The sequence below is a fragment of the Giraffa tippelskirchi genome, chromosome 10, assembly GCF_054371585.1.
Source record: "Giraffa tippelskirchi isolate mGirTip1 chromosome 10, T2T-mGirTip1v1.2.pri, whole genome shotgun sequence".
Taxonomy (NCBI): Eukaryota; Metazoa; Chordata; class Mammalia; order Artiodactyla; family Giraffidae; genus Giraffa; species Giraffa tippelskirchi.
The window spans coordinates 63690909-63718083 of NC_137284.1; the positions used below are offsets into that span (position 1 = coordinate 63690909).

General features: G+C 43.6%; 1 protein-coding gene across 50 annotated transcripts in view; it reads right to left on the minus strand.

Annotated features, from left to right (window-relative positions):
• The window catches only part of ICA1 (islet cell autoantigen 1), a 170190-nt gene that overhangs the window by 11294 nt on the left and 131721 nt on the right, over window positions 1–27175 (minus strand). For 20 of the 50 annotated variants that reach the window (XM_081531657.1, XM_081531651.1, XM_081531656.1 and 17 more), the window contains exons 11-13: window positions 26893–26955; window positions 26751–26783; window positions 5055–5324 (exon numbers count right to left, since the gene is read on the minus strand). In XM_081531657.1, the coding sequence (XP_081387783.1) occupies window positions 5055–5324; window positions 26751–26783; window positions 26893–26955 (366 nt within the window). The remainder of the gene's footprint in view (window positions 1–5054; window positions 5325–26750; window positions 26784–26892; window positions 26956–27175) is intronic. The other 30 variants (XM_081531659.1, XM_081531653.1, XM_081531658.1 and 27 more) reach the window with 2 other exon arrangements.

Genomic DNA, 27175 nt, shown 5'->3' on the forward strand with positions numbered 1-27175 from the left:
ATTTAGCCAAGACCTGGGGATGAGCCCTAACAGGTTTAGAAAGTGCTGCTTCTTTGATGGAACAAATAATAGCCAGTGGCTCATGCTCTCTATTCAAATTATCTTTAAATGCAGCCCACAGCCTTTTCTTTCACGTTATTCCATCTGAGGCCCGGAAATACCAGTTACCCAGAGCCAGGCTAAGCCAGAGATAGCAAGAGGTGAGCTCTGGTCAAGGAAAGGCGAATCTGAGATAAGGCTAAGCTTGACATGATGTTGGCTTTAAATGGAAACCCACCCAGATGGCAACAGCACCTCAGGATTAGCTGAAACAAAAGAACATCCAGAAGGAACAAAGAGCTGTATGTTTGTGAGATTCTGGAACAAGATGCCTAACTGTGGTTGGCAGGATCCTAAATTAAAAGATGTCCTGGTGGATTTATTTTGAGCAGATGGTTATCTTTTCAGTATCAGTGTCTGTTTCTAAATTAAATCTTGATGCTGGTGGGAATAGAGAAGAATGTCTAAGAAGGCCTGGCCAGGTCTCTGCCTCAGGCAGCGCCTCTGGGTGGTCCCTTCCTCCTCACTGGAAGAGACCTCAGGAAGGTGCAATTTCTCATCACTGTGTGAGACAGAAAACCCTGGCCCCTATCATGCTGGCAACAAAGCCTCGCTAAAATGGACTCCTTCACATTTTTTTCAGCACAACTTGATCCTAAATGTAAGTTCCTTTGTTTTGCTCTTCTAGAGCTTGAAGTAGGTGGAGAAGGAAGATATAATTGTTCTTTTATAAAATCTGCCCCCCCCTTTTCTTTCTGCTTCCCCAAGGCAAAGGGAGGCCAAAGAGGAGAGGGAGGCCGAGGAGAATGGAGAGGTAGGAAGGGGAGAAGGCTGAGGAGGTGAAGGTGGGTGAGGGAGGGGGCAGTGCAGAGGGGGCAGACAGGGGAAAGATCCCAAGGTGTCTGCGCCTGTGTCCAGACAGCAGCCCACCTCTGTCCTTTGGACCCTTGGACCCCGAGCATGCAGCTCCACCTGGTCCTCACAGAAAGCAACACAGTGGTGGCCAGACTGAGCAAGACGGCGCTAGAGTCAACAAGGGGCGATGGCAGGCATGGGCAAAGATTGCAGAGATAATCTCAAATTCATATATTCTGTCCTGGAACATCGGGCTTCTCTGGTGGCTCAGTGGGTCAAGAATCTGCCTTCAATGCAGGAGACACAGGAGACAGGGGTTCGATCCCTGGATCAGGAAGATCCCCTGGAGAAGGGAATGGCAACCCACTCCAGTATCCTTGTCTGGAGAATTCCATGGACAGAAGAGCTGGGTGGAGTACAGTCCATGGGGTCACAAAAGAGTCGGACGTGACTGAACAACTGAAGAACAACAACAAAATTCTGGAACATCATCCAACTTTTGTGGTTGACACAACCCTTCCTTCCCACACCCACATCTCTCTTCCATGACTATGTGGTTGTCCTGGTCCCTATATTCAACCGGGATGCCTAGGACCAAGGTTACAGTCATTACAACTCCAGCTCCTCTAGAAGCACCCAAGGCAAGGCCTGAGGGAGCCCGTCGGGGAATCACGTTTGCCATCAGAGAAGTGGTACTTGGTGGCAACAGCACAGATTTGCAAAAAGCATGAGCTCTGGAGTCTAGTGGCTCAGGCCCACAATTTGGTCTGCCTCCTACCAGAGGTCTAATCTGAGGCAAATTACTTACTCCCTGTTTCTCTGTTTCCCAGGCTGCAAGTTGGAGATGACACCAGTGCTTGCCTGCCTGCCTGTCTGGAAAGGGTGTGGTGAGGATGAAATAACACACCTAAAGCACATGGGGCAGTGCTTGACCCATTGCACATACCATATGGAGAGCTAGTTCTTGTTATTTTACCTGATAAAGGAAATCAGTTTTAGACCTCAGTGTCTCTGAAGTGGGGGCTAACCCAGGGATAGGAAGACAACATCTGTGGAAAAGTAGAAAGCTGCTTCAGATGACTTGAGTCTCTCCTGAGAATTATTTAGTGAGTCTAATATCTAATATTGGGGTTTCCCTGGTGGCTCAGTGGTAAAGAATCTGCCTGCCAATGCAGGAGATGTGGGTTTGATGTCTGGTTCAGGAACATACTCTGAAGAAGGAAATGGCAACCCACTCCAATATTTTTGCCTGGAGAATCCCATGGACAGAGGAACCTGGTGGGCTACAGTCCATGGGGTCACAAAGAGTCAGACATAACTGAGCGGCTAAGTGGATGTGTGTGCGTGCACACACACACACACACACACACACACACACACATGCAAAGGAAACAGGATAACTCAGAGGTTACAAAATAACTCCTTTAACATTGATCCTGACAGAACCTCAACAAAGGAAATGAACCTTTTGGCAGCTAGAATGGGTCTTGTAAATGGTAAACCAGACCTTGTCCATCCTTGGTCCAAGATGCTATGATGGTTCCTAAGTTCTTCCAGCAGCTACAAGGCATGTATGACCCAGCCCATCTCCTTTCCGAGCACCTCTCCTTCTCACTCCAACCCCAGTGGTCCTCCTGTAGACCCTCAACTGTATCAGGCACATCCTCCCTTTGGGCACAGGGGCTTCCCTGCCTATATCGCCACATGGCTAATTCTCTTGCCTCCTGTGAGTCTCTGCTCAGACCTCATCTTCTCAGTAAGAGTCCCATTTAGTTCTCTCTCTAACCTACTCTGCCATTCCCCCAGTAATAGCTCTGGCTCTGCTTTTCATTTTCTCCATATCATTGGTAACTTTCTAACCTACAATGTGATTTGCTTTTGCATTATGTTTTGTTGCTGTTGCTCAGTTGGGTCCAACACTTTGCAACCTCATGGATTGCAGCATGCCAGGCTTCCCTGTCCTTCACTATCTCCAGGAGTTTGCTCAAAATCATATCCATTGAGTCAATGATGCCATCCAACCATCTCATCCTGTCGCCCCCTTCTCCTTCTGCCCTCAATCTTTTCCAGCATCAGGGTCTTTTCTAACGAGGTGGCTCTTCACTTTAGGTGACTGAAGTATTGGAGATTCAGCATCAGTCCTTCTAATGAATATTCAGAGTTGATTTCCTTCAGGATTGACTGGTTTGATCTCCTTGCTGTTCAAGGGACTTTAAAGAGTCTTCTCCAGCACCACAATTATTTCCTCTCCATTAGAATGTGAGTTCCCGGAAGGCAGAAGCCTTGCCTGTTTTGTTCTCAGGTGAATCCCCAGTGCCTGGCACCCAGAAGACTCAATACATATTTGCTGGACAAACAAGAATCTTGCTTCAGTGCTACTAGGGCGGCAACCTCCAGTGAAATTGTTTGCCTGAGATATAAGTGGCTTCCCTTTAAAGTACCCGTTTCTCTTTCCGTAGTGCCAGCTTGCATCTCTCGTGCTGTATGATCAACTCCCTCCTCAGCCCCAAGTGTGGCCGCGGGCCTTTCTCCTGGCCGTGGGGCAAGGCTAAAGTGCCACGGCTGCTGTTCCTGTCTCAGCTCTTGGGCAGAGATCCGGGGACAGTGCTCTAGGCCTGAGCTGAGGTCTTGCTTCACCCACTCAGGAAGAGGATGTGAAGCTCTGAGTGCTCACTGTCAGCCCGAGGTGCCCATGAGAGAGTGATGCTCTGCCACCACTGCTCCTGGCGGCAGCAGGCGCCCAGGTGTCTCCAAAGCTGGGGGCTCCAGGGGGGGTTCACCCTGCAGCATGGCTGGAGGGTCTCCAGCAGCCCTGAGCTTTGAGCTATGGATCCCGTTCCGGCACCGCTCTCCCGACTCTCCCACGCCTTGTTAGCGCCTCCGCCACAGGTGGGTGGGGGTGAAACCCGGCCTTTGGCAACCTTGTTCATCTGGGGTTCCGGCAAAAGAGGTGGTGAAACTCGGGTGAGACTCGGGGCAGAGAAGTAGTTTTGGACTGCAGTTATCCCTCTCATCTCTAACCTCATTACTGAGAATAAATGAGATGGCTACAAAATAGGACTCAAAAAGGAAGATGAAAGGAAACACGTATTTCATAAAAGAGAGGAAAGACTTTCTTTTGGTCTTGCCCACCAACTTTTGCCATGTCCATGATCTCATCTCCAAAGACCTGAGTGTTTTTTTTTTTAATAGCCCATAATTACTTAATCATTCCAGCTCTGCTGTTTGTTCTCAGCTCTAAGTGCCAGATAAACACACTGTTTATTAAAGAGATAACCTAAATTCATGGAAAAATCAAAACAATTTGAGAACTTTTGAACAGCGATTCCTGTCTTATAATTAAAACATGGAAAGAGCAAAAAAGCGTTCAGATACTAAAATGATTTCCTTCTTAAGGTCTGTTTAGAAACTCCAACTTAAAAATTTAACTTTCAACCTGAGTGCTAGTTTCTGCACTTGAAATCAATCTGCTCTGCACATCAGTAATTCTGAACCAGCATGTGAGCTGCTGGTGAGCTTTGGGGTATCTTGAACCCTTACCAAGGTGTCTCATCATTTCTGATCAGTGTGAAAACTCTTTCTGTTGGGCCATGTGTCTCAGGCAGAACAGGAATGGCTGAGCTGAGGGCATACTCAGGAAGGGGGTGGGCCATGGTGGGAAAGAGAAAAAGCACTCAGAAAGCCCCATGTCTATGGGAATGTTGTCTCACGAGTATATGGGAGAACTCAGCTAGGGCACTGGCCAGGCAGGAATGGCCACGTGAATAGGCCACGACTGTAAAGGCACGCCGATCTCTCAAAGGTGCCATGAAAAAGTCTAAAATCAAAGTAAGACAGGAAGATTGAGGACCATCCCTCTAGCCTTTGATTAACAGGAAGTGTTAACATGGAAAGAAAATTATGCAAAGAAGAGGATTTTAAACCCTAATACATATCTTATGGCTAGAATGTGATTCTGAAGCTTCAGCTAAAGTCAATGGGCATAAAAGAAAAATACAAAAACAAAACAAAACAAAAAATAAAAGACACTGGATATAAGATAAAAATCAGAAAACACAAAAAAGAAGATAAAGAAAAATAGGTCTTTGGATTAAAAAACAAACAATGTATCACCCCACCACCACCACCACCACCCCCATTACAATCCCTGTGGTCCATACCTTCCAGCGAGGCCTGCAAGTCTTTCATGTTTTGATCTAGAAGCTGTGAAGGAAGGAATCCCGAGCCTGCCTGGGGCCTGAGGTCTGGCTCTCCTGGGGCTGCAGTGGGCGCTGGCTCCTTCAGCCGACCGTCTCCAAACACAGCAGCCCACTCTTTGCTGAACTCGCCCTCTTCCAGGGAGGAAGCGTTGAAGATTTCACTCAACAGCAGCAGGTCATCTTTGTCAGCACCTTCAAGTTCTGGGGTCCCTGCCATTGGGCCCAGGCAAGCTGATTGAAGCAACAGAGCACAAAACACATCACCCCCACAGGCTCGGGTTCTAGGGAACAGATGTAGCAGGGCCTGGGCTGAGAGAGACCAGCTAGATTTTTTAAAAAGTTAATCAAAATATAAATTGACCCTATTATAGCATTTCAGAAATTTCCCACTGAAAGCAAGCAAGATCCTGTGGGGCTTTCCTGTTGACAGATATGCCCTCTCCTCCTATGACCCCCAAGCCTCTTGCTTGTAAAAAAGCTTAAGCTTCCGAGGCCTTCCCAGAGCACCAAAGAGCAAATTTAACCAGAGAAGTAAAAAAACACAAAAATGAAACAGAAACAAAGAACAATCAAAGAAGACCCTGGGTTGGCCAAAACGTTTATTCAGGTGTTTCCATACTATCTTACGGAAAAACCTGAACAACCTTTTGGTCAACCTAATCATAATAGCTTAGTCATAAAGCAAAGTCAAGGACGTTTAGTTTCTCCTCAAGGGCTATATAGATAATATCCTGAGCCATATCCTTGAGCTGTTTTGCAGATACTAAAACTCCCACCCAGTGGAGGAAGTTAACTACATGCTGACCACCAGCACATAGACAGGCTGGAACCAGATGATGACTGAGATTCCTGAAACATCACCCTGTTACCTCACCATCAGCCAATCAGAGAATTGTACACGAGCTGATCAAGCACCCTGCAACCCACACCTATTCCCTAAAAGGGATCATGGAGTTTGGGCCTTTTGAGCATGAGCTGCCGAGTCTCCTTGCTTGGCCTGCCAATAAAGCTGTACTTTCCTTCACCACATCCAGTGTCACTAAACTGGCTTTCGTGCAAGTGGAGCAAGCAGATTCTTGTTTAGTTCTTCCTCATTTTCTTTCCTTCAAAGCAAGTCCAATTTCTGAGCATCAATAGAATTGCATTGAAATGGATGCATGGATGGATGCATATATGCTCAGTTGTGTCCAACTCTTTGTGACCCCCTGGGCTGTAGCCCACTAGGCTTCTCTGTCCATGGGATTTCCAAGGCAAGAATACTGGAGTGGATTGCCATTTCCTCCTCCAGGGAATCTTCCCAACTCAGGAATCGAACCCACATCTTCTGTGTCTCCTGCATTGCAGGTGGATTCTTTACCAGCTGAGCCATCAGGTAAGCTCAAGTTTCCATAAAAATGGTATAGAGGGGAGGCGGGGCTAAGATGGCGGAGGAATAGGACGGAGAGACCACTCTCTCCTCTACAAATTTATCGAAAGAACATCTGAACGCTGACCAAACTTCACAAAACTACTTCTGAAGGCTGGCTGAGGACGTCAGGCTTTCACAAAAACTGCGCATTATCTTCAAAAGAGGTAGGAGAAATTATAAAAGATAAAAAGAGAGACAAAAGAGTTAGGGACGGAGACCCGTCCCGGGGAGGGAGTCGTAAAAGAGGAGGAATTTCCAAGCACCAGGAAACCCTCTCACCGGCGGGTGTGGGGGAGGATTTTTTATCTCGGAGGGCAACGTAACTGGGAGGAAAAAATAAATAAAATCCACAGATTACGTGCCTAAAGCAACTCCCAGCAAAGAACCCCAGACGCTCGCATCATCCGCCACCAGCAAGTGGGGGCTGAACGGAGAGGAGCGGGCGGCATTGCCTAGGGTAAGGACCGGGCCCGAGTGCCCCGAGGGCAATCTGAGGGAGCTAACGTGAGATAGTAACCTAAACTGTGGGACAGCAAGAGAGAAAGAACTATCCCGCGAAAAGCCCAACTCTAAGGCACTGCCGGCCCGCTCACAGAACAAAGGACTGAGCGATACCAGAGGAGAGCTAGCCGGCTGCGGACCGCCCCATCCCCCGCCGGACACAGCGGGCAGGCGGGGCCCGCCAGAGCCGGAAAGGGGCAATCTCGGCTCCAGAGAGGGCACCCCCTACCAAACTGCAAACAGGCTCCCAGTTTCTAAGCAAAGACTGCCTGAGATCCCGGAGGGTCGACAGCCGCCGGGAGGGTAGCAGCCAGAGACCAGCTCCCCAGAACCGACACAAAGCACACCGGAGCCGGGCGCGCCCGTAAACCGAGGCGGGGACCAGGGTGGTGATAAGCCGCACCGCCCCAACAGGGGACAGAGCCCTCGCCAAACTTCTGGCCGCCTGGGCAGCTCCGACCGGGAACGGCACAAGCCGCGGGCGAAACCGAGTCTGCGCCTTTGTGGAGTAACCGGGAGCCTGAACCTGAGCGGCTTAGACCTGGGAAGTGCACGCAGCTCAGGGCCCGCTCCCTGGCCGAGTAACCTGAAGCCTGAGCAGGGTAGACGGGGAAAGCACACACGCCGTGAGCGGGGGCGAACCCAGTGCGGCCGAGACACTGCGAGCTTACCACACACACGCCAGAATTGCAGTGTTCCTTCCTCCCCACAGCACGATTGAACAAGCGAACCTAAAGAGATCACCTCCACCGCTTTGTTGCAGGGCGGAAATTAGATACTGAAGAGATCTCCAAACAGAAGCCAAATAAACAGAGGGAAGCGCTTTGGAAGGGACAGGCCAACAGATTAAGATCCCTGTAGTTAATACCGATTGCATTAAAAAGGACCTATAGATCTTGAAAAGTATAAGCAGTAATAAGGATCTATCTAAAACTGAGCAGATCCCACACTGCTCACAACAGCTCCAGAGAAAGTCCGGGATATATATATTTTTTACTATTATTATTTTTTTTTTTTAATTTTTTTTTAATTAAAAAAAAATTTTTTTTTCTCTTCTTTCCTTTTTCTTCAAGTCCTCTATTACACCTTTAACTTTCATTTTCATAACCCACTATTAACTTAAAAAAAAAAAAACCCTATTTTTGAAGCAAACTACATACATATATCTTATACCTTTTGTGTTTTCTTTTTTTTAATGTTTTTTTTCCTGTTCTACATTTTTTTACTGTTTCTTTTTTTACTGTTTTACTGTTTTTTTTCTTTTTACAGTTTCCTTTTTTCTTTTTTTTTTAGATTGTAAGTTTTATAAGAGTCTAACCTCTACTCTAGATTTTTAATCTTTGTTTTACATATTTGATATCAACTTTGTACATTTAAGAACCCAATCTTTAGGACCCATTTTTACTCAGGAGTGTGATCACTGGCCTAATCACTCTCTCCCCCTATTGATGCTCTTTCTTCTCCCCCAGGGAACCTCTATCTCCCACTCTCCTCCTTCTCTTCTCAACCCAATTCTGTGAATCTCTGAGGGTGTTCTGGGTACCGGAGAACACTTCAGGAACAAGATACTGTCCAGATCTCTCTCTCCCCTCTTAATTCCTCCCTTTCTACTCATGCTCACCTCTATTACCTTCCTCCCGCCTCTCTATGTATCTCTGTGAATCACTCTGAGGGTTCCAAACTGTGGAAAGCACAGAGGGAAGTGCTTACTGGCTAGATTGCTCTCTCCACATTTGAATTCCCCTCTTCCCCTCCTGGTCACCTCAACCCCCCCCCCCCACCTCATCTCTCCATGTAACTCAGTGAACCTTTCTGGGTATCCCTCACTGTGGAGAATCTTTTCACCATTAACCTAAAAGTTTTATTATTGAGGCTGTATGGAAGGAGAAGTCTTGAGGCTACTGCAAGAATAAGACTGAAAGCCAGGGGAAACATTAATTAATAAGAGACCATCCAATAGCTTCCATAAATTCACTGAAACCAAGCTCCACCCAAGAGACAATAAGTTCCAGAGCAAGACATACCACACAAATTCTCCAGCAACGAAGGAACATAGACCTGAGCATCAATATACAGGCTGCCCAGAGGCACACCAAATCCATAGACATCTCAAAAATTAATACTGGTCACTCCATTACACTCTAGAGAGCAGAAATCCAGCTCCACCCACCAGAACACCGACACAAGCTCCCCCAACCAGGAAACCTTGACAAGCCACCTGTCCAACCCCAGCCGCAGTGAGGAACCTCCACAACAAAGAGGAACTTCATACTACCAGAATACAGAAGGGCCACGCCTAACACAGCAATCTAAACAAGATGAAAAGGCAGAGAAATACTCAGCAAGTAAAGGAAAATGAGAAATGCCCACAAAGCCAAACAAAAGAGGAGGAGATAGGGAATCTATCTGAAAAAGAATTTAGAATAAGGATAATAAAAATGATCCAAAATCTTGAAAGCAAAATGGAGTTACAGATAAATAGCCTGGAGACAAAGATTGAGAAGATGCAAGAAATGTTTATCAAGGACTTAGAAGAAATAAAAAGGAATCAATATAGAATGAATAATGAAATAAAGGAGATAAAAGACACTCTGGAGGGAACCAACAGTAGAATAACGGAGGCAGAAGATAGGATAAGTGAGGTAGAAGATAGAATGATGGAAATAAACGAAGCAGAGAGGAAAAAAGAAAAAAGAATCAAAAGAAGTGAGGAAAACCTCCGGGACCTCTGGGACAATATGAAACGCCCCAACATTCGAATCATAGGAGTCCCAGAAGAAGAAGATAAAAGGAAAGGCCATGAAAAAATACTCGAGGAGATAATAGTTGAGAATTTCCCTAAATTGAGGAAAGAAATAGTCACAGAAGTCCAAGAAACCCAGAGAGTTCCAAACAGGATAAACCCAAGGCGAAACACCCCAAGACACATATTAATCAAATTAACAAAGATCAAACACAAAGAACAAATATTAAAAGCAGCAAGGGAAAAACAACAAATAACACACAAGGGGATCCCCATAAGGATAACAGCTGATCTTTCAATAGAAACCCTTCAGGCTAGAAGGGAATGGCAGGACATACTTAAAGTAATGAAAGAGAATAATCTACAACCCAGATTACTGTACCCAGCAAGGATCTCATTCAGATATGAAGGAGAATTCAAAAGCTTTACAGACAAGCAAGAGCTGAGGGAATTCAGCACCACCAAACCAGCTCTCCAGCAAATGCTAAAGGATCTTCTCTAAACAGGAAACACAGAAAGGATGTTTCAACACGAACTCAAAACAACAAAGTAAATGGCAACGGGATCATACTTATCAATAATTACCTTAAATGTAAATGGGTTGAATGCCCCAACCAAAAGACAAAGGGTTGCTGAATGGATACAAAAACAAGACCCCTATATATGCTGTCTACAAGAGACCCACCTCAAAACTAGGGACACACACAGGCTGAAAGTGAAAGGATGGAAAAACATATTCCATGCAAACGGAGACCAAAAGAAAGCAGGAGTCGCAATACTCATTTCAGATAAAATAGACTTTAAAATAAAGGATGTGAAAAGGGACAAAAAAGGACACTACATAAAGATCAAAGGATCAATTCAAGAAGAAGACGTAACAATCATAAATATATATGCACCCAACATAGGAGCACCACAATATATAAGGCAAATACTAACAAGTATGAAAGGAGAAATTAACAACAACACAATAATAGTGGGAGACTTTAATACTCCACTCACGCATATGGATAGATCAACTAAACAGAAAATTAACAAGGAAACACAAACTTTAAATGATACAATAGACAAATTAGATTTAATTGATATTTACAGGAGTTTCCACCCCAAAACAATCAATTTTACCTTTTTCTCAAGTGCACATGGAACTTTCTCCAGGATAGATCACATCCTGGGCCATAAATCTAGCCTTGGTAAATTCAAAAAAATTGAAATCATCCCAGCCATCTTCTCTGACCACAATGCAGTAAGATTAGACCTCAATTACAGGAAAAAAACTATTAAAAGTTCCAACATATGGAGGCTAAACAACACGCTTCTGAATAACCAACAAATCACAGAAGAAATCAAAAAAGAAATAAAATTATGCATAGAAACGAATGAAAATGAAAGCACAACAACCCAAAACCTATGGGACACTGTAAAAGCAATACTAAGGGGAAGGTTCATAGCAATACAGGCGTACCTCAAGAAACAAGAAAAAAATCAAATAAATCAACTAACTCTACACCTAAAGCAACTAGAAAAGGAAGAAATGAAAAACCCCAGGGTCAGTAGAAGGAAAGAAATCTTAAAAATTAGGGCAGAAATAAATGCAAAAGAAACAAAAGAGACCATAGCAAAAATCAACAAAACTAAAAGCTGGTTTTTCGAGAAGATAAACAAAATTGATAAGCCATTAGCCAGACTCATCAAGAAACAAAGGGAGAAGAATCAGATCAACAAAATTAGAAATGAAAATGGAGAGATCACAACAGACTCCACAGAAATACAAAGGATCATAAGAGACTACTACCAACAGCTATATGCCAATAAAATGGACAACTTGGAAGAAATGGACAAATTCTTAGAAAAGTATAACTTTCCAAAACTGAACCAGGAAGAAATAGAAGATCTTAACAGACCCATCACAAGCACGGAAATCGAAACTGTAATCAGAAATCTTCCAGCAAACAAAAGCCCAGGACCAGACGGCTTCACAGCGGAATTCTACCAAAAATTTAGAGAAGAGCTAACACCTATCCTACTCAAACTCTTCCAGAAAATTGCAGAAGATGGTAAACTTCCAAACTCATTCTATGAGGCCACCATCACCCTAATTCCAAAACCGGACAAAGATGTCACAAAAAAGGAAAACTACAGGCCAATATCACTGATGAACATAGATGCAAAAATCCTTAATAAAATTCTAGCAAACAGAATCCAACATCATATTAAAAAGATCATACATCATGACCAAGTGGGCTTTATCCCAGGAATGCAAGGTTTTTTTAACATCCGCAAATCAATCAATGTAATACACCACATTAACAAATTGAAAGAAAAAAACCATATGGTTATCTCAATAGATGCAGAAAAAGCCTTTGACAAAATTCAGCATCCATTTATGATTAAAACCCTCCAGAAAGCAGGAATAGAAGGAACATATCTCAACATAATAAAAGCTATATATGACAAACCCACAGCAAACATTATCCTCAATGGTGAAAAATTGAAAGCATTTCCCCTAAAGTCAGGAACAAGGCAAGGATGCCCACTTTCACCACTACTATTCAACATAGTTTTGGAAGTTTTGGCCACAGCAATCAGAGCGGAAAAAGAAATAAAAGGAATACAGATAGGAAAAGAAGAAGTAAAACTCTCACTGTTTGCAGATGACATGATCCTCTACATAGAAAACCCTAAAGACTCTACTAGAAAATTACTAGAGTTGATCAATGAATATAGTAAAGTTGCAGGATATAAAATTAACACACAGAAATCCCTTGCATTCCTATACTCCAATATTGAGAAAACAGAAAGAGAAATTAAGGAAACAATACCATTCACCACTGCATCAAAAAGAATAAAATACTTAGGAATATATCTACCTAAAGAAACAAAAGACTTATATATAGAAAACTATAAAACACTGATGAAAGAAATCAAAGAGGACACAAACAGATGGAGAAATATACCGTGTTCATGGATTGGAAGAATTAATATAGTGAAAATGAGTATTCTACCCAAAGCAATCTACAGATTCAATGCAATCCCTATCAAGCTACCAATGGTATTTTTCACAGAACTAGAACAAATCATCTCACAATTTGTATGGAAATATAAGAAACCTCGAATAGCCAAAGCAATCTTGAGGAAGAAGAATGGAACTGGAGGAATCAACCTGCCTGACTTCAGGCTCTACTACAAAGCCACAGTCATCAAGACAGTATGGTATTGGCACAAAGATAGAAATATAGATCAATGGAACAAAATAGAAAGCCCAGAGATAAACCCACGCACATATGGACACCTTATCTTCGACAAAGGAGGCAAGAATATACAATGGAGAAAAGACAATCTCTTTAACAAGTGGTGCTGGGAAAACTGGTCAACCACTTGTAAAAGAATGAAACTAGAACACTTCCTAACACCGTACACAAAAATAAACTCAAAATGGATTAAAGATCTAAACGTAAGACCAGAAACAATAAAACTCCTAGAGGAAAACATAGGCAAAACACTCTCCGACATAAATCACAGCAGGATCCTCCATGACCCACCTCCTAGAATATTGGAAATAAAAGCAAAAATAAACAAATGGGACCTAATTAAAATTAAAAGCTTTTGCACAACAAAGGAAACTATAAACAAGGTGAAAAGACAGCCTTCAGAATGGGAGAAAATAATAGCAAATGAAGCAACAGACAAACAATTAATCTCAAAAATATACAAGCAACTTCTGCAGCTGTATTCCCGAAAAATAAACGACCCGATCAAAAAATGGGCCAAAGAACTAAACAGACATTTCTCCAAAGAAGACATACAGATGGCTAACAAACACATGAAAAGATGCTCAACATCACTCATTATTAGAGAAATGCAAATCAAAACCACAATGAGGTATCATTTCACACCAGTCAGAATGGCTGCTATCCAAAAGTCTACAAGCAATAAATGCTGGAGAGGGTGTGGAGAAAAGGGAACCCTCTTACACTGTTGGTGGGAATGCAAACTAGTACAGTCACTATGGAGAACAGTGTGGAGATTCCTTAAAAAACTGGGAATAGAACTGCCATATGACCCAGCAATCCCACTGCTGGGCATATACACCGAGGAAACCAGAATTGAAAGAGACGCGTGTACCCCAATGTTCATCGCAGCACTGTTTACAATAGCCAGGACATGGAAGCAACCTAGATGTCCATCAGCAGACGAATGGATAAGGAAGCTGTGGTACATATACACAATGGAATATTACTCAGCCATTAAAAAAAATACATTTGAATCGGTTCTACTGAGATGGATGAAACTGGAGCCCATTATACAGAGTGAAGTAAGCCAGAAAGAAAAACAACAATACAGTATACTAATGCATATATATGGAATTTGAAAGATGGTAACGATAACCCTATATGCGAGACAGAATAAGAGACACAGATGCATGGAACAATTATATGGACTCTGAGGGAGGTGAGGGTGGGACGTTCTGGGAGAATGGCATTGAGACATGTGTATTGTCATATGTGAAACAGAGCACCATTCCATGTTCGATGCATGTGACAAGGGCTCAGGGCCGGGGCAATGGGATGATCCAGAAGGATGGGATGGGGAGGGAGGTGGGTGGGGGGTCCGGGAAGGGGAACACATGTAAACCCATGGCTGATTCATGTCAATGTATGGCAAAAACTATTACAATATTGTAAAGTAATTAGCCCCCAACTAAAATAAATAAATTTATAAAAAAAAAAAAAAAAAGAAAAAAAAAAAAAAATGGTATAGAGTTTTGGTATCTCCTTAGGATAAAAACAAATTTACTATCGATACATTTCTTGGATATGAAACAAAGTCAGGCTTGAAGGCATGTTGGAGATCTTAGTTCTGGTTTCTGTAGCTTCCTGTATCTTCCCACAGAAGCCCTGCATACACAACTGAAGCACTACACGGCAGCCTGCCCTGCCATCCGGCCTGAGGAGGGGAGCCTCATCACAGCCCAGACTGACCCAGCAGATAGGATGATCAGAGGCACCCTGCAACCCACACCTATTCCCTAAATGGGATCATGGAGTTTGGGCCTTTTGAGCATGACTTGCCTCTCCTCCTTGCGTGGCCCTGCAATAAAAGCTGTATTTTCCTTTACCACATCCAGTGTCAGTAAATTGGCTTTAGTGTAAGTGGGGCAAGCACGGGGGAGCAGAGGTGTCAGGAAGTCTAACAATGACCAAGAAAGACGTGCTCTTCCAGTCTCCTTTGTGGCACCGCAACTGCATAAAGCAAAGGAAAGGGGATCTGGTTTGCCTGAGGGCAGCATTGGAAGAATGACAGGAAAACAGGGCAAAGCACTAAAGGATGAGTTTCACAGGCCAAAGACACAGACAGCCCTGAAGGGCTGGCTGGACCAGAAGAGTGAACACTGGACCATCCTTTCCTTGCTGTGTGACTTGATTGAGATCCTTACCCCCTCTGGGCCTCTGTTTTTTCATCTATAAAATTATAATGTTAATAATGTCCACTTTGGAATATCCTCAGGAAGATCAAAAGGAATATATCTTAAGCCTCACTGCTGGTCCAGAAGAAAGACTTTAAAGAAGAGACTGATTCTTACTATATGAACACCGACAAAATACTAAATAGTGAGCACAAGTAAAGTGGAGGCGTTAATTATCACGAATCCTATAACCTTTCATTGAGTTTTCTACATAGTTTAAAAACTAAGAACTGATAGGTTTATTAACTCTGGCTTTGTTGTGATATCTAACTGCTACTTGGAAACTATAAACATTTTTGTTGTAAGTCACGAAGAGAAGGAACAATCATGGTTTATATTTTCTCTGAGCTAGGTTTTAATGCTGATACTGTCACAGTGAGATTAAAAGGTTTTCCTCAAATATATGAGATGATTTTTTAAAGTCTTCACTTATGAATTAAACAAACCTCTTATCTCTGTTGGTTTTATTGGATCTATTTGCAACAACACTTTATAGCAAGACTGGGGAGATCTGGAGTGTGCTGAGCAGACTGTCTATACATGGCGGGGAGGAATGGAGGCACTTTCATATCACTGTGGTTTAAAAATAGTGGCGTATCACCGTATTTGGACAACTGTCTAATTTAAGCATTCTTCTGTTTGTGTTACCACACAAACAGAAGGTTTGCACCAAGATCTAGCCTGTGGGTGTGGTGGTGAGAAGACGAGGAAGATGGCATTTTATTGCGCAGGCTTCTGAGACGGTTCTGTGGCGATGGGGGAGGGCAGGAACCACCCAGGCCTGCTCAAGGTGGGAAGGGCTGGGCAAGAGAGGGGAGGCCCTCACCGCTGGGAGCGCAGGAAGGAGCCTTGGCTGTGACAGGGCGTGTCCGGCAGCACTCATCTGGGTGTCCCTTCCCACTTCTCTCTTCAGTCCCTCTCAGCATCACCCTTTTTACATACATTCACTTCGCAAAGCTCAGTACTTCCTACTTTCAGTTGCACCTAATTGCCCAAACCTTTTCTCATGGTTTCCTTTCTGGCCTGACTGAAACCAGATGATTGCTGAACCAAATCCCCTTTATTGGAACCAATTCAAGGCAATGTCTAGACCCTAGAGGAAGAGATGACTTTAAAGGAGCACTCAGAATTGTGTGTATTCCTCCCAAAGTCACTTTACAGCCCTCCACAGAGTCAAACCCTAGGGCAGCCTCTCCTGCTTTCATCTAGATGTCAATCCAGGGAAGATCGTGACCAGGATGGGCAACAACAAATAATAAACTTGGAGAGCCTTTCGAAAATAACCACAGCCTGTAACCTAAAGGGGAAGGAAATCCAAAGAAGAGGGGAGATATATATATGTGTATATATATATATATATATATATACATATATATACACACACACATATACATACACATAGTTGTTTCACTTTGCTATACAGCAGAAACTAACACAACATTGTAAAGCAACTATTCTCCAATAAAAATTAACAAACAAACAAACAAAAAAACAGACTGGAAAAGCGCTACCTTTGTGTTTACTGTTTATGTTGTGTGAGATGGTATCTAGAGGAGCCGTCTGTGGTTTTGCTAACTTAGCATCCCTTTCCTCCCCCTCTTTACTTTCTCTCTGGGAAGATACCTTTTCCTCATCCTGGGGAGACACCACTTAAGGTGCCTCACCACTTCACCCCAGGTGGACCTGTGACCTAGGCTCACCAGAGTTCTTCGTTTCTCAGGCCATAGTGACTGGCTCAGGGGTGGGCACAAGCCAGGGGCTTCCCTGAGTTTGGAATATGGAAGCTGGGAGGAAGACGGGCTCTCTTCTCTGGGATTCTAAGTTCTAGAGATGCAGAGTTGAGGCTCTCAGTGATGATGGAGCCAAACAGGGATGTAAACAGCTTTAGGAGTTAGAAAGAGAATCCTGACAACAGTCGTTAAGCCCCTGGATCCAGCGTTTCTATTTTTTCTTAAAAACTTTTAATTTTGTACCGGGGTATAGCCGATTAACAATGTGATAGTTTCAGGTGAACAGTGAAGGAACTCAGCCATGCGTATACATGTGTCCATTCTCCCCCAAGCTTCCCTCCCAATCCAGGCAGATCCAGCCTTTCTTGAAGTCAATCCACCACTGTGTATCCTCAGCTACATGGACCAATATCCATACATTCGTCTATTTTCTTTTCCTATTAAAGCTAAATTGTTCAAAGAAGAATTTGTTACTTCCAACTAAATGATTCCTGACTAATAATCTATCCTATCCAATGCAAATTTAGTGACTAAATGAAAAAATGACCCATGGGGAGGATGTTATTGTCCAGAACTGGTTTTGAATAGAGGTCTTCAATTGAAAGGGGGTTTCCCTGATGGCTCAGCTGATAAAGAACCTGGCTGCCAATGCCGGAGACATAAGAGACTAGGATTCAGTCCCTGGGTCAGGAAGATCCCCTGGAAGAGGGCATTGCAACCCACTCCAACATCCTTGCCTGGGAAATCCCATGAACAGAGGAGCCTGGAGGGTGCATGGGGTCGCAAAGAGCCAGACACGACTGAGTATACATATACACGCGCACACACACACACACACACAAAACCATTGAATGTGGCCTATTACTTAGTGTCCTGGTTATTTAACAGTTAGAGCAGGCTATACTGTGGCTATTTTCTCTTTTTAAAAAAACCTGTTAGCTGAAAGCAATGAAACTGACACTGACTTGAACCAGAAAGCAGGGAAGCCTCCCAATTATTGCCCTGATAATTAAGATGCTTGAAATGACTATACATCACTTGTAAGAAAAACATAATTACCAATAGAAAAGTTCAGGTTTAGGTCTGTAACCAGACAAGTCAAGACTTGAAAAATAACACTAGTCAGTCGGCTTTTAAGAATCATGCTATCATTTTCTTTGGAAATAATTCAACTCAACTGTGAGAAAACGAGAACACAGCTAGATACGATAAGAAGCCGGTAAGAGCTACAGCTGGAGTCAGAGCTTCCACCCCTGCAGACAAGCAAGTACCAATCCTGGCTTTCTGAGCCCCATCCTGTTTTTTTTTTTTTAATGATTTTATTTATTTATTTTTGGCTTGGTCTTCATTGCTGCGTGGGCTTTTCTCTAGCTGTGGCAAGTGGGGGTAATCTCTAGTTGCAATGCACAGGCTTCTCACTGCAGTAGTTTCTCTTGTTGGAGCACACAGACTCTAGGCACGTGGGCTCAGAACTTGTGCCTCCTGGGCTCTAGAGCACAGGCTCAGTGGTTGCGGTGCATGGGCTGAGTTGCTCTGCGGCATGTGGGATTCTCCTGGACCAGGAATCGAACCTGTGTCTGCTGCACTGGCAGGTGGATTCTTTACCACTGAGCCACAAAGGAAGCCCTCTGCCTTTGTGTTAAAGAATGAACAAAGGTGGTGGAGATCGCAGGTGCCAAATCCACAGATACACCTCCAAGCCCCCTTCATGCCCTTGCTAGTTCCTCAAGTCTCCATGTTTACTTTCCTAGCAGTAACCCAATCACAGATACAACTACAAACATAAAGGCCAACACATGTGACATACTCCAGTTCTCACTGCTTGGCGTCCAACTCTATGATTCCTCATGCACCCCTCTTCCCTTGCTACATTAGCCCCCATTGTACTCTCCCCGTGTTGGGAAGCCTGCTCCACCCCCAGCGTTATTCCAACTCTAGCATCTGTAATCATTCACCCTCCAAGGCTTCTCCCTGGCCTCAAGTCGGTGCACACTCCAACAGTGTCAATCTTCACTTGATACTGCAGTTACTGCAGTCTCCCCCAACACCTCCCTGATGGCTCAGTTAAGAATCTGCCTGCAATGCAGGAGACTTGGGTTCAATCCCTGGGTCAGGAAGATCCCCCGGAGAAGGAAATGGCAACCATTCCAGTATTCTTGCCTGGAGAATTCTATGGACAGAGGAGCCTGGCAAGCTATAGTCCATGGGATTGCAAAGAGTTGGACATGACTGAGCGACTAACACTTCCACTTTCAGTTTTTTACCCAACGCCTCCTGTCAAGTTACTGTTCAAGTTTCTTCTTCCTTCCACAGCCACCGTGCGACTTTGTTAGCACTCTTTCTGGGTCTATCTGTAATCAAGTTCCTGGCCCTGCTCTACACTGAAGTGGCCCTCTTGAAGGTTAGCAGTGAGATCCTCATGGCAGGTTCCAAGCCCCTATTCTGAGGCTTCTTTGGTCTCTTCAGCACTCTGAACTACTGCCCACTCTGGAAATGCTGTTGTCTCCTGGGGTTCCCAGGAAGTGGCTTTCTTGGATGTCCTCCTGTCTTCTTGAAGATATTTTCCCTCGGTCCTACTCTGATTGCCCTTGAGACTTCCTCATAAGCCATCACCTCTCTCTTCCTTACATTCTCTGCATAGACGATCTTATGTGTTCTCCCAGTTCTAGTGTCACCTGGGAATAGTCTCAAACCCCCGTCTCCAATTCCAAATGCTTTCCTGAAACTCTGATGACAAATTCCAGCCTGGAGGCCCTTTGGGGCTAGCCCACTGGTAAGCCTGCTGGCATTCCATAAAAGACACTCTGTTGTTGTGTGTGTGTGTGTGTGTGTGTGTGTGCAAGCTCAGCTGCTTCAGTCATGTACGACTGTTTGCGACCCTGTGGACCATAGCCCTCCAGGCTCCTCTGTCCGTGGGATTCTCCAGAAAAGAATACTGGAGTGGGTTGCCATTCCCTTCTCCAGGGGATCTTCCTAACCCAGGTATCAAACCTGGGTCTCTTGTGTCTCCTGTATTAACAGGCAGGTTCTTTACCACTAGTGCCACCTGGGAAGCCCCTCTTGCTGTATACTTTTGCTTAATTCAGCTGTGAGGTTATTACTCCCTTCCTCAAATAACAGCCATGGCCCCTTCTGATTCCTGAGTGAAGTTATGCTCCTTATCGTGGGCTCAGGACCTCTGCAGTCAAGCTCTAAGGTAGCCTTTTCCACAGCTCACCAACACTGCCTTCAGGGAAGCCTATGGTTCAACAGCACTCTCTGCCTGCCATTCTTCACACATGCTCCCCCATCTTCCCATCTAGGAACCTGCTGTTTTCCCAGTGAAATGCCCTAAGGGAAGAGTCATACTCAACTGAAAGGATCTTATAAATCATCTCAAAATCATTTTATAGACAAGGAAAGAGAGACCCAGGCTAGATGACCTCAAGGTCATCTAATTTCTTAGTTATGGATTATCTGGCTGGGGACCCCTGGCTCACAGGTCAAGGTGTTTTCTCAGTGCTGCACACTTCAGAGCCTATTAAGGATCCCATATATAAGCAAATATTTAAATTTTCGTAAAGTCTGTAGGGTTTCTAAGGTCATATAGCTCACTGGCTGCTAGGCAAAATTCTTGGCTGCAGGCATCATAGCAGAATGGCCATGATGACAGACCCTCTCATCATATTTGCCTTGCTCTGCCCAAGGCTTCAAAAATCAAACCCTATGTCTTTGCGAAAACATTTCTTAGGAACACTGATTCTGACCCAGTGAGTTTTCAATGAGTGAAAAGTGACATTCAGAGGAAGCTCTAGTGTTCAGACTGTGGGTGACAGAAAACTAAGGTGGGAAAGGGTGACAGCCCACTCAGGTGGCATTTCTGAAATCATAGCAAGTTTCATGACCTCAGCAGAAATGAGGAGCACAGAAGATGGAAACGTAAGTGCACAGACCCAAAATGAGAGCACAGGAAAGCAAACAGATAAATGTCACAGCAGTTCCCTTCATCTGTGTGTGAAACAGGAAGGCGCTTGGGTTTGCTCCCTGCTCCCCGCTCTCAACGTTATGACTAATTGTAAAGGCCGCACGCTTGAAACACACATGAAAAACCCCAAACACCAACACTATCCTCACATCACCCATAAGACAGCATGGGACAAAGATGGGTAGGAAACCACCTTAGAAAACTAACAAGAAAAATAGTCTTCTTTATAAAAGGCTCTGGGAAGAAACTATACTTGCTTAGAATTCAAGAATACTTCTAAAATCTCCCTTCTGGTGAAAAAAGACATGGATAATAATAGCAGATGGAGGAAAATCCACTGCACCCACTCTCTGGGACACACACACCCACAAACACATACATGCCAAACAAAAAATAAAACAAAAAACCCCTCCTCCACGAGTGAAAGAAAACCCCAATAATGCTAGACCCTGAGTAGGCACTCAGAAATACTTCTTCATGATCCCCAAGCCTGGTCTTCCATTGTAAAGTTAGAATTTAACAAGCGAGCAATCTTACTAGAAAACTTGACACCTGGAGCATGGGTAAATCTACACAGAACACTCTAGACTATAAGGTGATCAAGTAAGCACAGTTGCTGCTGCTGCTGCTGCTAAGTCGCTTTAGTCGTGTCTGACTCTGTGCGACCCCATAGACGGCAGCCCACCAGGCTCCCCCGTCCCTGGGATTCTCCAGGCAAGAACACTGGAGTGGGTTGCCATGTCCTTCTCCAACGCATGAAAGTGAAAAGTAAAAGTGAAGTCGCTCAGTCGTGTCAGACTCTTCATGACCCCATGGACTGCAGCCTACCAGGCTCCTCCGTCCATGTGATTTTCTAGGCAAGAGTACTGGAGTGGGGTGCCATTGCCTTCTCCGGTAAGCACAGTACTTGGTTTTAAAACTGCACCATTAGCTCATGAAAGGAAGCAACCCAGCAGTTTTCTCCCTAGGACACTGAGGAAGACAGGGAGAAGGGAAAGTTTATGAGAAAAGACAAAGAGCTTAGTATTTGCCACATGGCTGTGAGAAAGCAGTCAGATCCCTAGTCAGCTACACATACATGGATAAGTATAGGAGGGGCTTCCCAGGAAGCTCAGCTGGTAAAGAATTTGCCTGCCAATGCCGGAGACATAAGAGACTCAGGTTCAATTCCTGGGTCAGGAAGATCCCCTGAAGGAGGAGATGGCAACCCACTCTAGTATTCTTGTTGGAACATCAGGGGAGCCTGGTGGGCTACAGCACATGGGGTCACAAAGAGTTGGACATGCACACACACACACAGAGGAGACTGTTCTGAATGACTGGGAAAGACGTGGGGCAGTGACAGAAACAGGTGTTACTGATTCAGGCTACAGCTTCTCATCCAGACCTGTGGGAGCTACTGAGTGAGGGTCTCAGTCATTTTGAAGTTTGGCCAGAATTCAGAATCACAAGTCTGTATAGAAACCAAGGAAGCAGCTGAAGACAAACATTTTAACTATAATATGAACAATTAAAAAATTCTAAAATTCGTTCAGTTAGTCCCATCTGAGAGAGGGATCTTTTGGATGAAACCAAGTTAGGAGACTTAGGTGAGCTGAGTTGATGGAACTCTCTTCTGCTTTATGCCACCACTTTCTGTTCAGTTATCTGAGAGTTACTTTTCTTGGCCTAACTTTGAGGAACACAAGATTTTTACCTGTTATAACCCATAAATTGAGGCTAAGGATCGTCCCATGTGGTCACAAGGTGATTTCAGAGCCACTTCCAAGTATTGAAAAATGTAGCTCAGTTTCTTCTTCACTTGAAACGTTTGTATAAACTGGCCAAATATTGGTTTTCCATTACATTATGTATTTGTTGTTGTTCAGTCATTAACTTGTGTCCGACTCTTTGCGACCCCATGAACTGCAGCACGCCAGGCTTTCCTGTCCTTCACCATCTCCTGGAGTTTGTTCAAACTTATATTCACTGGGTCAGTGATGCCATCCAACTACCTCATCCTCTGTTGTGCCCTTCTCCTCTTGCCCTCAATCTTTCCCAGAATCAGGGTCTTTTCCAATGAGTCAGTTCTTCGCATCAGGTGGCCAAAGGAATGGAGCTTCAGCCTCAGCATCAGTCCTTAGAGTTGATCTCCTTCAGGATTGACTGGTTTGATTTCCTTGCAGTCCAAGGGACTCTCAAGAGTCTTCTCCAGCATCATAATTTGAAACTATCAATTCTTTGGTGCTCAGCCTTCTTTATGGTCCAACTCTCACATCCATACATGACCAGTGAAAAAACCACAGCTTTGACTAATGGCCCTTTGTTGGCTAATTGATATCTATGCTTTTTAATATGCTGTCTAGGTTTGTCATAGCTTCTCTTCCAAGGAGCAAGCATCTTCTAATTTCATTATCTATTTAGTAGGAGAAAACACATTTCACTATGACACTGAGTCAGAGTGATTTTCTGGGCCATGGTTCCTGGAGAATTGTGTCCTTGCTGTTGTCAGAAGCGGTCTGCTCTCTGACAACACTGTACCAGGACTGACTTGAACAGAATCACCACGGAGAGTGAACGGGCCCCCATGCAGCAGGGTGCTCGAGCTTACAGCCCCACCACCAGTCCTATAAAGTCAGCCTTCCCTGGATTAAGCTCTTTTTAACTCTTGACTGTTTAATGTCTTACATATGACAATCAGCATTTTAAATAGGGATTTGGTCCTTCTGGCAGTTTTCCAAAGGGCACACATTTGGAAGTCAACTAATTAAGAGCCTTCTCTTCTTCCATCACCTCAAGTTCTTTGTACACTGAGAGAATATTTTTATACTTGCTGCTGTGTTAATTTTTAAGCTGATGCTACCCCAGGGGCTGCAGATGTAGAAGAAGCAGATAGAGGGAAAGAATGGCTTGTGACTCAAGGAGGGCTTTGTGGGCTGGCAGTGATACAGGGAAAGGAGAAAGGTCAAACTGCATTTAACCAAGAAAATTTGTAAATACATTTTTCTGCCTGAAAATGAGTACACAGTTTGAGGAAAAGCACGTACATCCCTTTATCTTCAGAATTAAATTGAGTGCTCAAAAAAAAAAGTCTATGAGCTGCAATTCGATGAAACAAAGATTGTACCTGTAAACCAATGAGGTGTGGAAGTTGTTTTAAGTAAGGAGAAAGATAGCAATCTTATTCCAATGAATCTTGGCCCATGGGATGGAAGAAGCTCATGACTGTATCTTGAGCAGGAGCATTTCTGACTAAATTCTGAGAAGAAATGCATGGCTACTGGGTTAGCCATGTACTACTATGACCAAGTTAAAAAAAAAAATCAAAATCCAAAACCGAGAATTTTTTTTGGTAAGAAGTGGGGAAACATGAGACTGTGGACTCAAATGTGCTTGTGTTTGTGGAAAGAAACACTGGAGGGATGCAAGAGGGGAGGGAGTGTTGGAACAGATAGGAGGGTGGGCAGCAGTAATGTGGGTGAGAGGTTTGTTTTTTATTTCCTGTATACATTTTTATTATCATTTTGTTTTTACACTAATGTGAATACACCACCTACCCAAAAATTATGCTTATTAAAGTAATGAAATTAAGTAGGAGATAATAAAAACAAAGGACAAGCTATATAAACAAGAGGTTGAGAATAAGAAAAATCATATTCCTATCAAAATAAGTTGAAGCTTATGTATGAATAATTTGTTAACTGTTAAGCCTTGCTATGGAGAAGGAAATGGCAACCCACTCCAGTACTCTTGCCTGGAAAATCCCATGGACGGCGGAGCCTGGTAGGCTGCAGTCCATGGGGTCTCAAAGAGTCGGACAAGGACTTCACTTTCACTTTTCACTTTGATGCATTGGAGAAGGAAATGGTAACCCACTCCAGTGTTCTTGGCTGGAGAATCCCAGGGACGGCGGAGCCTGGTGGGCTGCTGTCTATGGGGTCGCACAAAGTCGGACACGACTGAAGCAACTTAGCAGCAGCAAGACTTGCTAAAACTAGGTAGTAGGTACCTATTACTTGTTACATTATTATCTTTATCTCAGTTTGTAAGACTGAACTATTTCCTCCTCCAAAAATTAATTTGTTTGAAAACACCTTTATTTCATCAAAATTCTATCCTTAAGCCAAGGGAGAAATGATTTTATAAAAACATAGGCCATGTAATGGCAATCTGCATTATTACTTGCTTTTTTACTTTCATAATCTTATGTGATTTCAGCATTCACAAATAAGTAGACACTCTGATAAAATACACACGGACATTCATGAAATATTGCACGGTGGAGTGAAAAATTAATAAGGAAAGCAAGTTTCTGCCCTCAAGTTTATATTCCTTAGCCCTGGAAACTTTTTTTTTTTAAGCCCTGGAAACTTAATGCTAGAGTTGTGTTGCCTTTCCAATTTTGAAAAAAACTTTAACCAACATCCTCTGTTTCCCAGACTCTCTCCTCTCACACTCTGGGAACTAAATCCAAATCAAGCAAAGACTGGGTAGAGAAAAATCCTCTGCCCTAGGTAACTAGGGCCAACAGGATATCTTGGCCCACTTCTAGTCCTGAAAGAAAGCTGTGAGTCCAGGGAAGACTGTATTCCAACCACCTGGGGCAAGAGATACTCTAGAATCTGGATGACAATCTCAGGGATATTTTGGACCCATGGTAAATCACTAGGAGGAGACTCTTGGTAGGATGAAAAGCAAATGCTATGAGCAAGCTGAAAACACTCAATTTCTTGGGATCACTTAAAACTAGGCATGTCTAATCCAGACCCACAGTTCTGGAATCTCCTGTGAGGGGCTACTCAGTAAATGACTTTTAGGTCTGGTGAACCTGGATGTTGGACCTAGCCAGCAAGCTTTCCCTTTGCATTTAACTAAGGCTCAATGAAGATAAGCACTGTGCATCAGCATGGCAATATTTCTTTTATTTTTTCACAATTAGATTTTTTTTTCTTTTTGAAAATTACATAAACTCATAATTTATAATCTATTTATTTATTTGTTTATTTTTGGCCATGCCATGTGCTGCATGTGGGGTCTTAGTTCCCCAACCAGGGATTGAACCCATGTCCCCTACAGTGGAAGCTCAGAGTCTTAACCACTGACTGTCAGGGAAGTCCCAGCAGGGCAACATTTCTAGTCCTACATCTCAACTGCTTACCATTTAGAGAGTGTCCCTGTGTCAGAGATCATGAAAGACCCTTTGCATACTTGATCTTCAAACCTGACAGTGACCCAGCAAGACTGTTGCTACTGGTTCCAATTTACAAATGAGAATAACTGAGGCTAAAAGAGTTTAAGGATGAAGCAAGTTACTTAAGGCCATAGAGATTATTTATAAGAGAACCATATTCAAAAGTCAGGTCTGTCTGATTCTGAAAGCCATGTTTTTTCTACTCCCGCATACAATCTCTGACATAGCACCTTTTAGCTTTAGTGGTTTGAACATTATAATGATGACAGATCTGCACATACTCTTTGTGCATGAGCATATTTAAAGTCACTTGGGCTTCCCCTGTGGCTCGGATGGTAAGGAATCTCCCTCCAACGCAGGAGACCTGGGTTTGATCCCTAAGTTGGGAAGATCCCCTGGAGAAGGGAATGGCAACCCACTCCAGTATTCTTGCCTGGAGAATTCCATGGACAGAGGAGCCTAGCGGGCTACTATCCATGGGGTTGCAAAGAGTTAGACACAACTGAGCAATTCTCACTTTATTTCACTTCATAAAGACAAATGGCAGTTACCTAAAAACAATTGCTTGGGAATGCAAAGCTATTCAAAAGATAAAAATTACATTTGCCTGCATGTAACCACAGTATTTAAAATATTAAACAAATTGTAACCCCAAAGAAATGCATAAATCTTACCACCTTCCTCAGGTTTCATGTCTAAAAGTTCATCTACAGGTTCATTAGAGGAGAAGAAAGAAAGAAAATTATGTCAGTTTCATTTTGTAAGGAGTTTGAGTCAAATTACTAAAATTGAGTTGTTTTCCTTAATCTGGATTACCTGAGCATGCATTATGTGTAGAGCTTTTGTCTAAGGCAGATAAAACACTTTTTCCATCTTCGGCTGTAAATAAAACACATGCATTTGGTTATCACCACTTCAGAAAGGTGTGTGAGTTCATATACTAACGTGGTATAAGGTAAACACACGCTTCAGGAACAAATGTATCCGAAAATTCACTCAGGTAGGAGCAGGGGTCCTCAGATGACAGTTTACTCAAGCAACTGCCCTGAATCCTTGCTTTGTTTGGTAGAAAAAGTATATGCCACTGATCTAACAATTC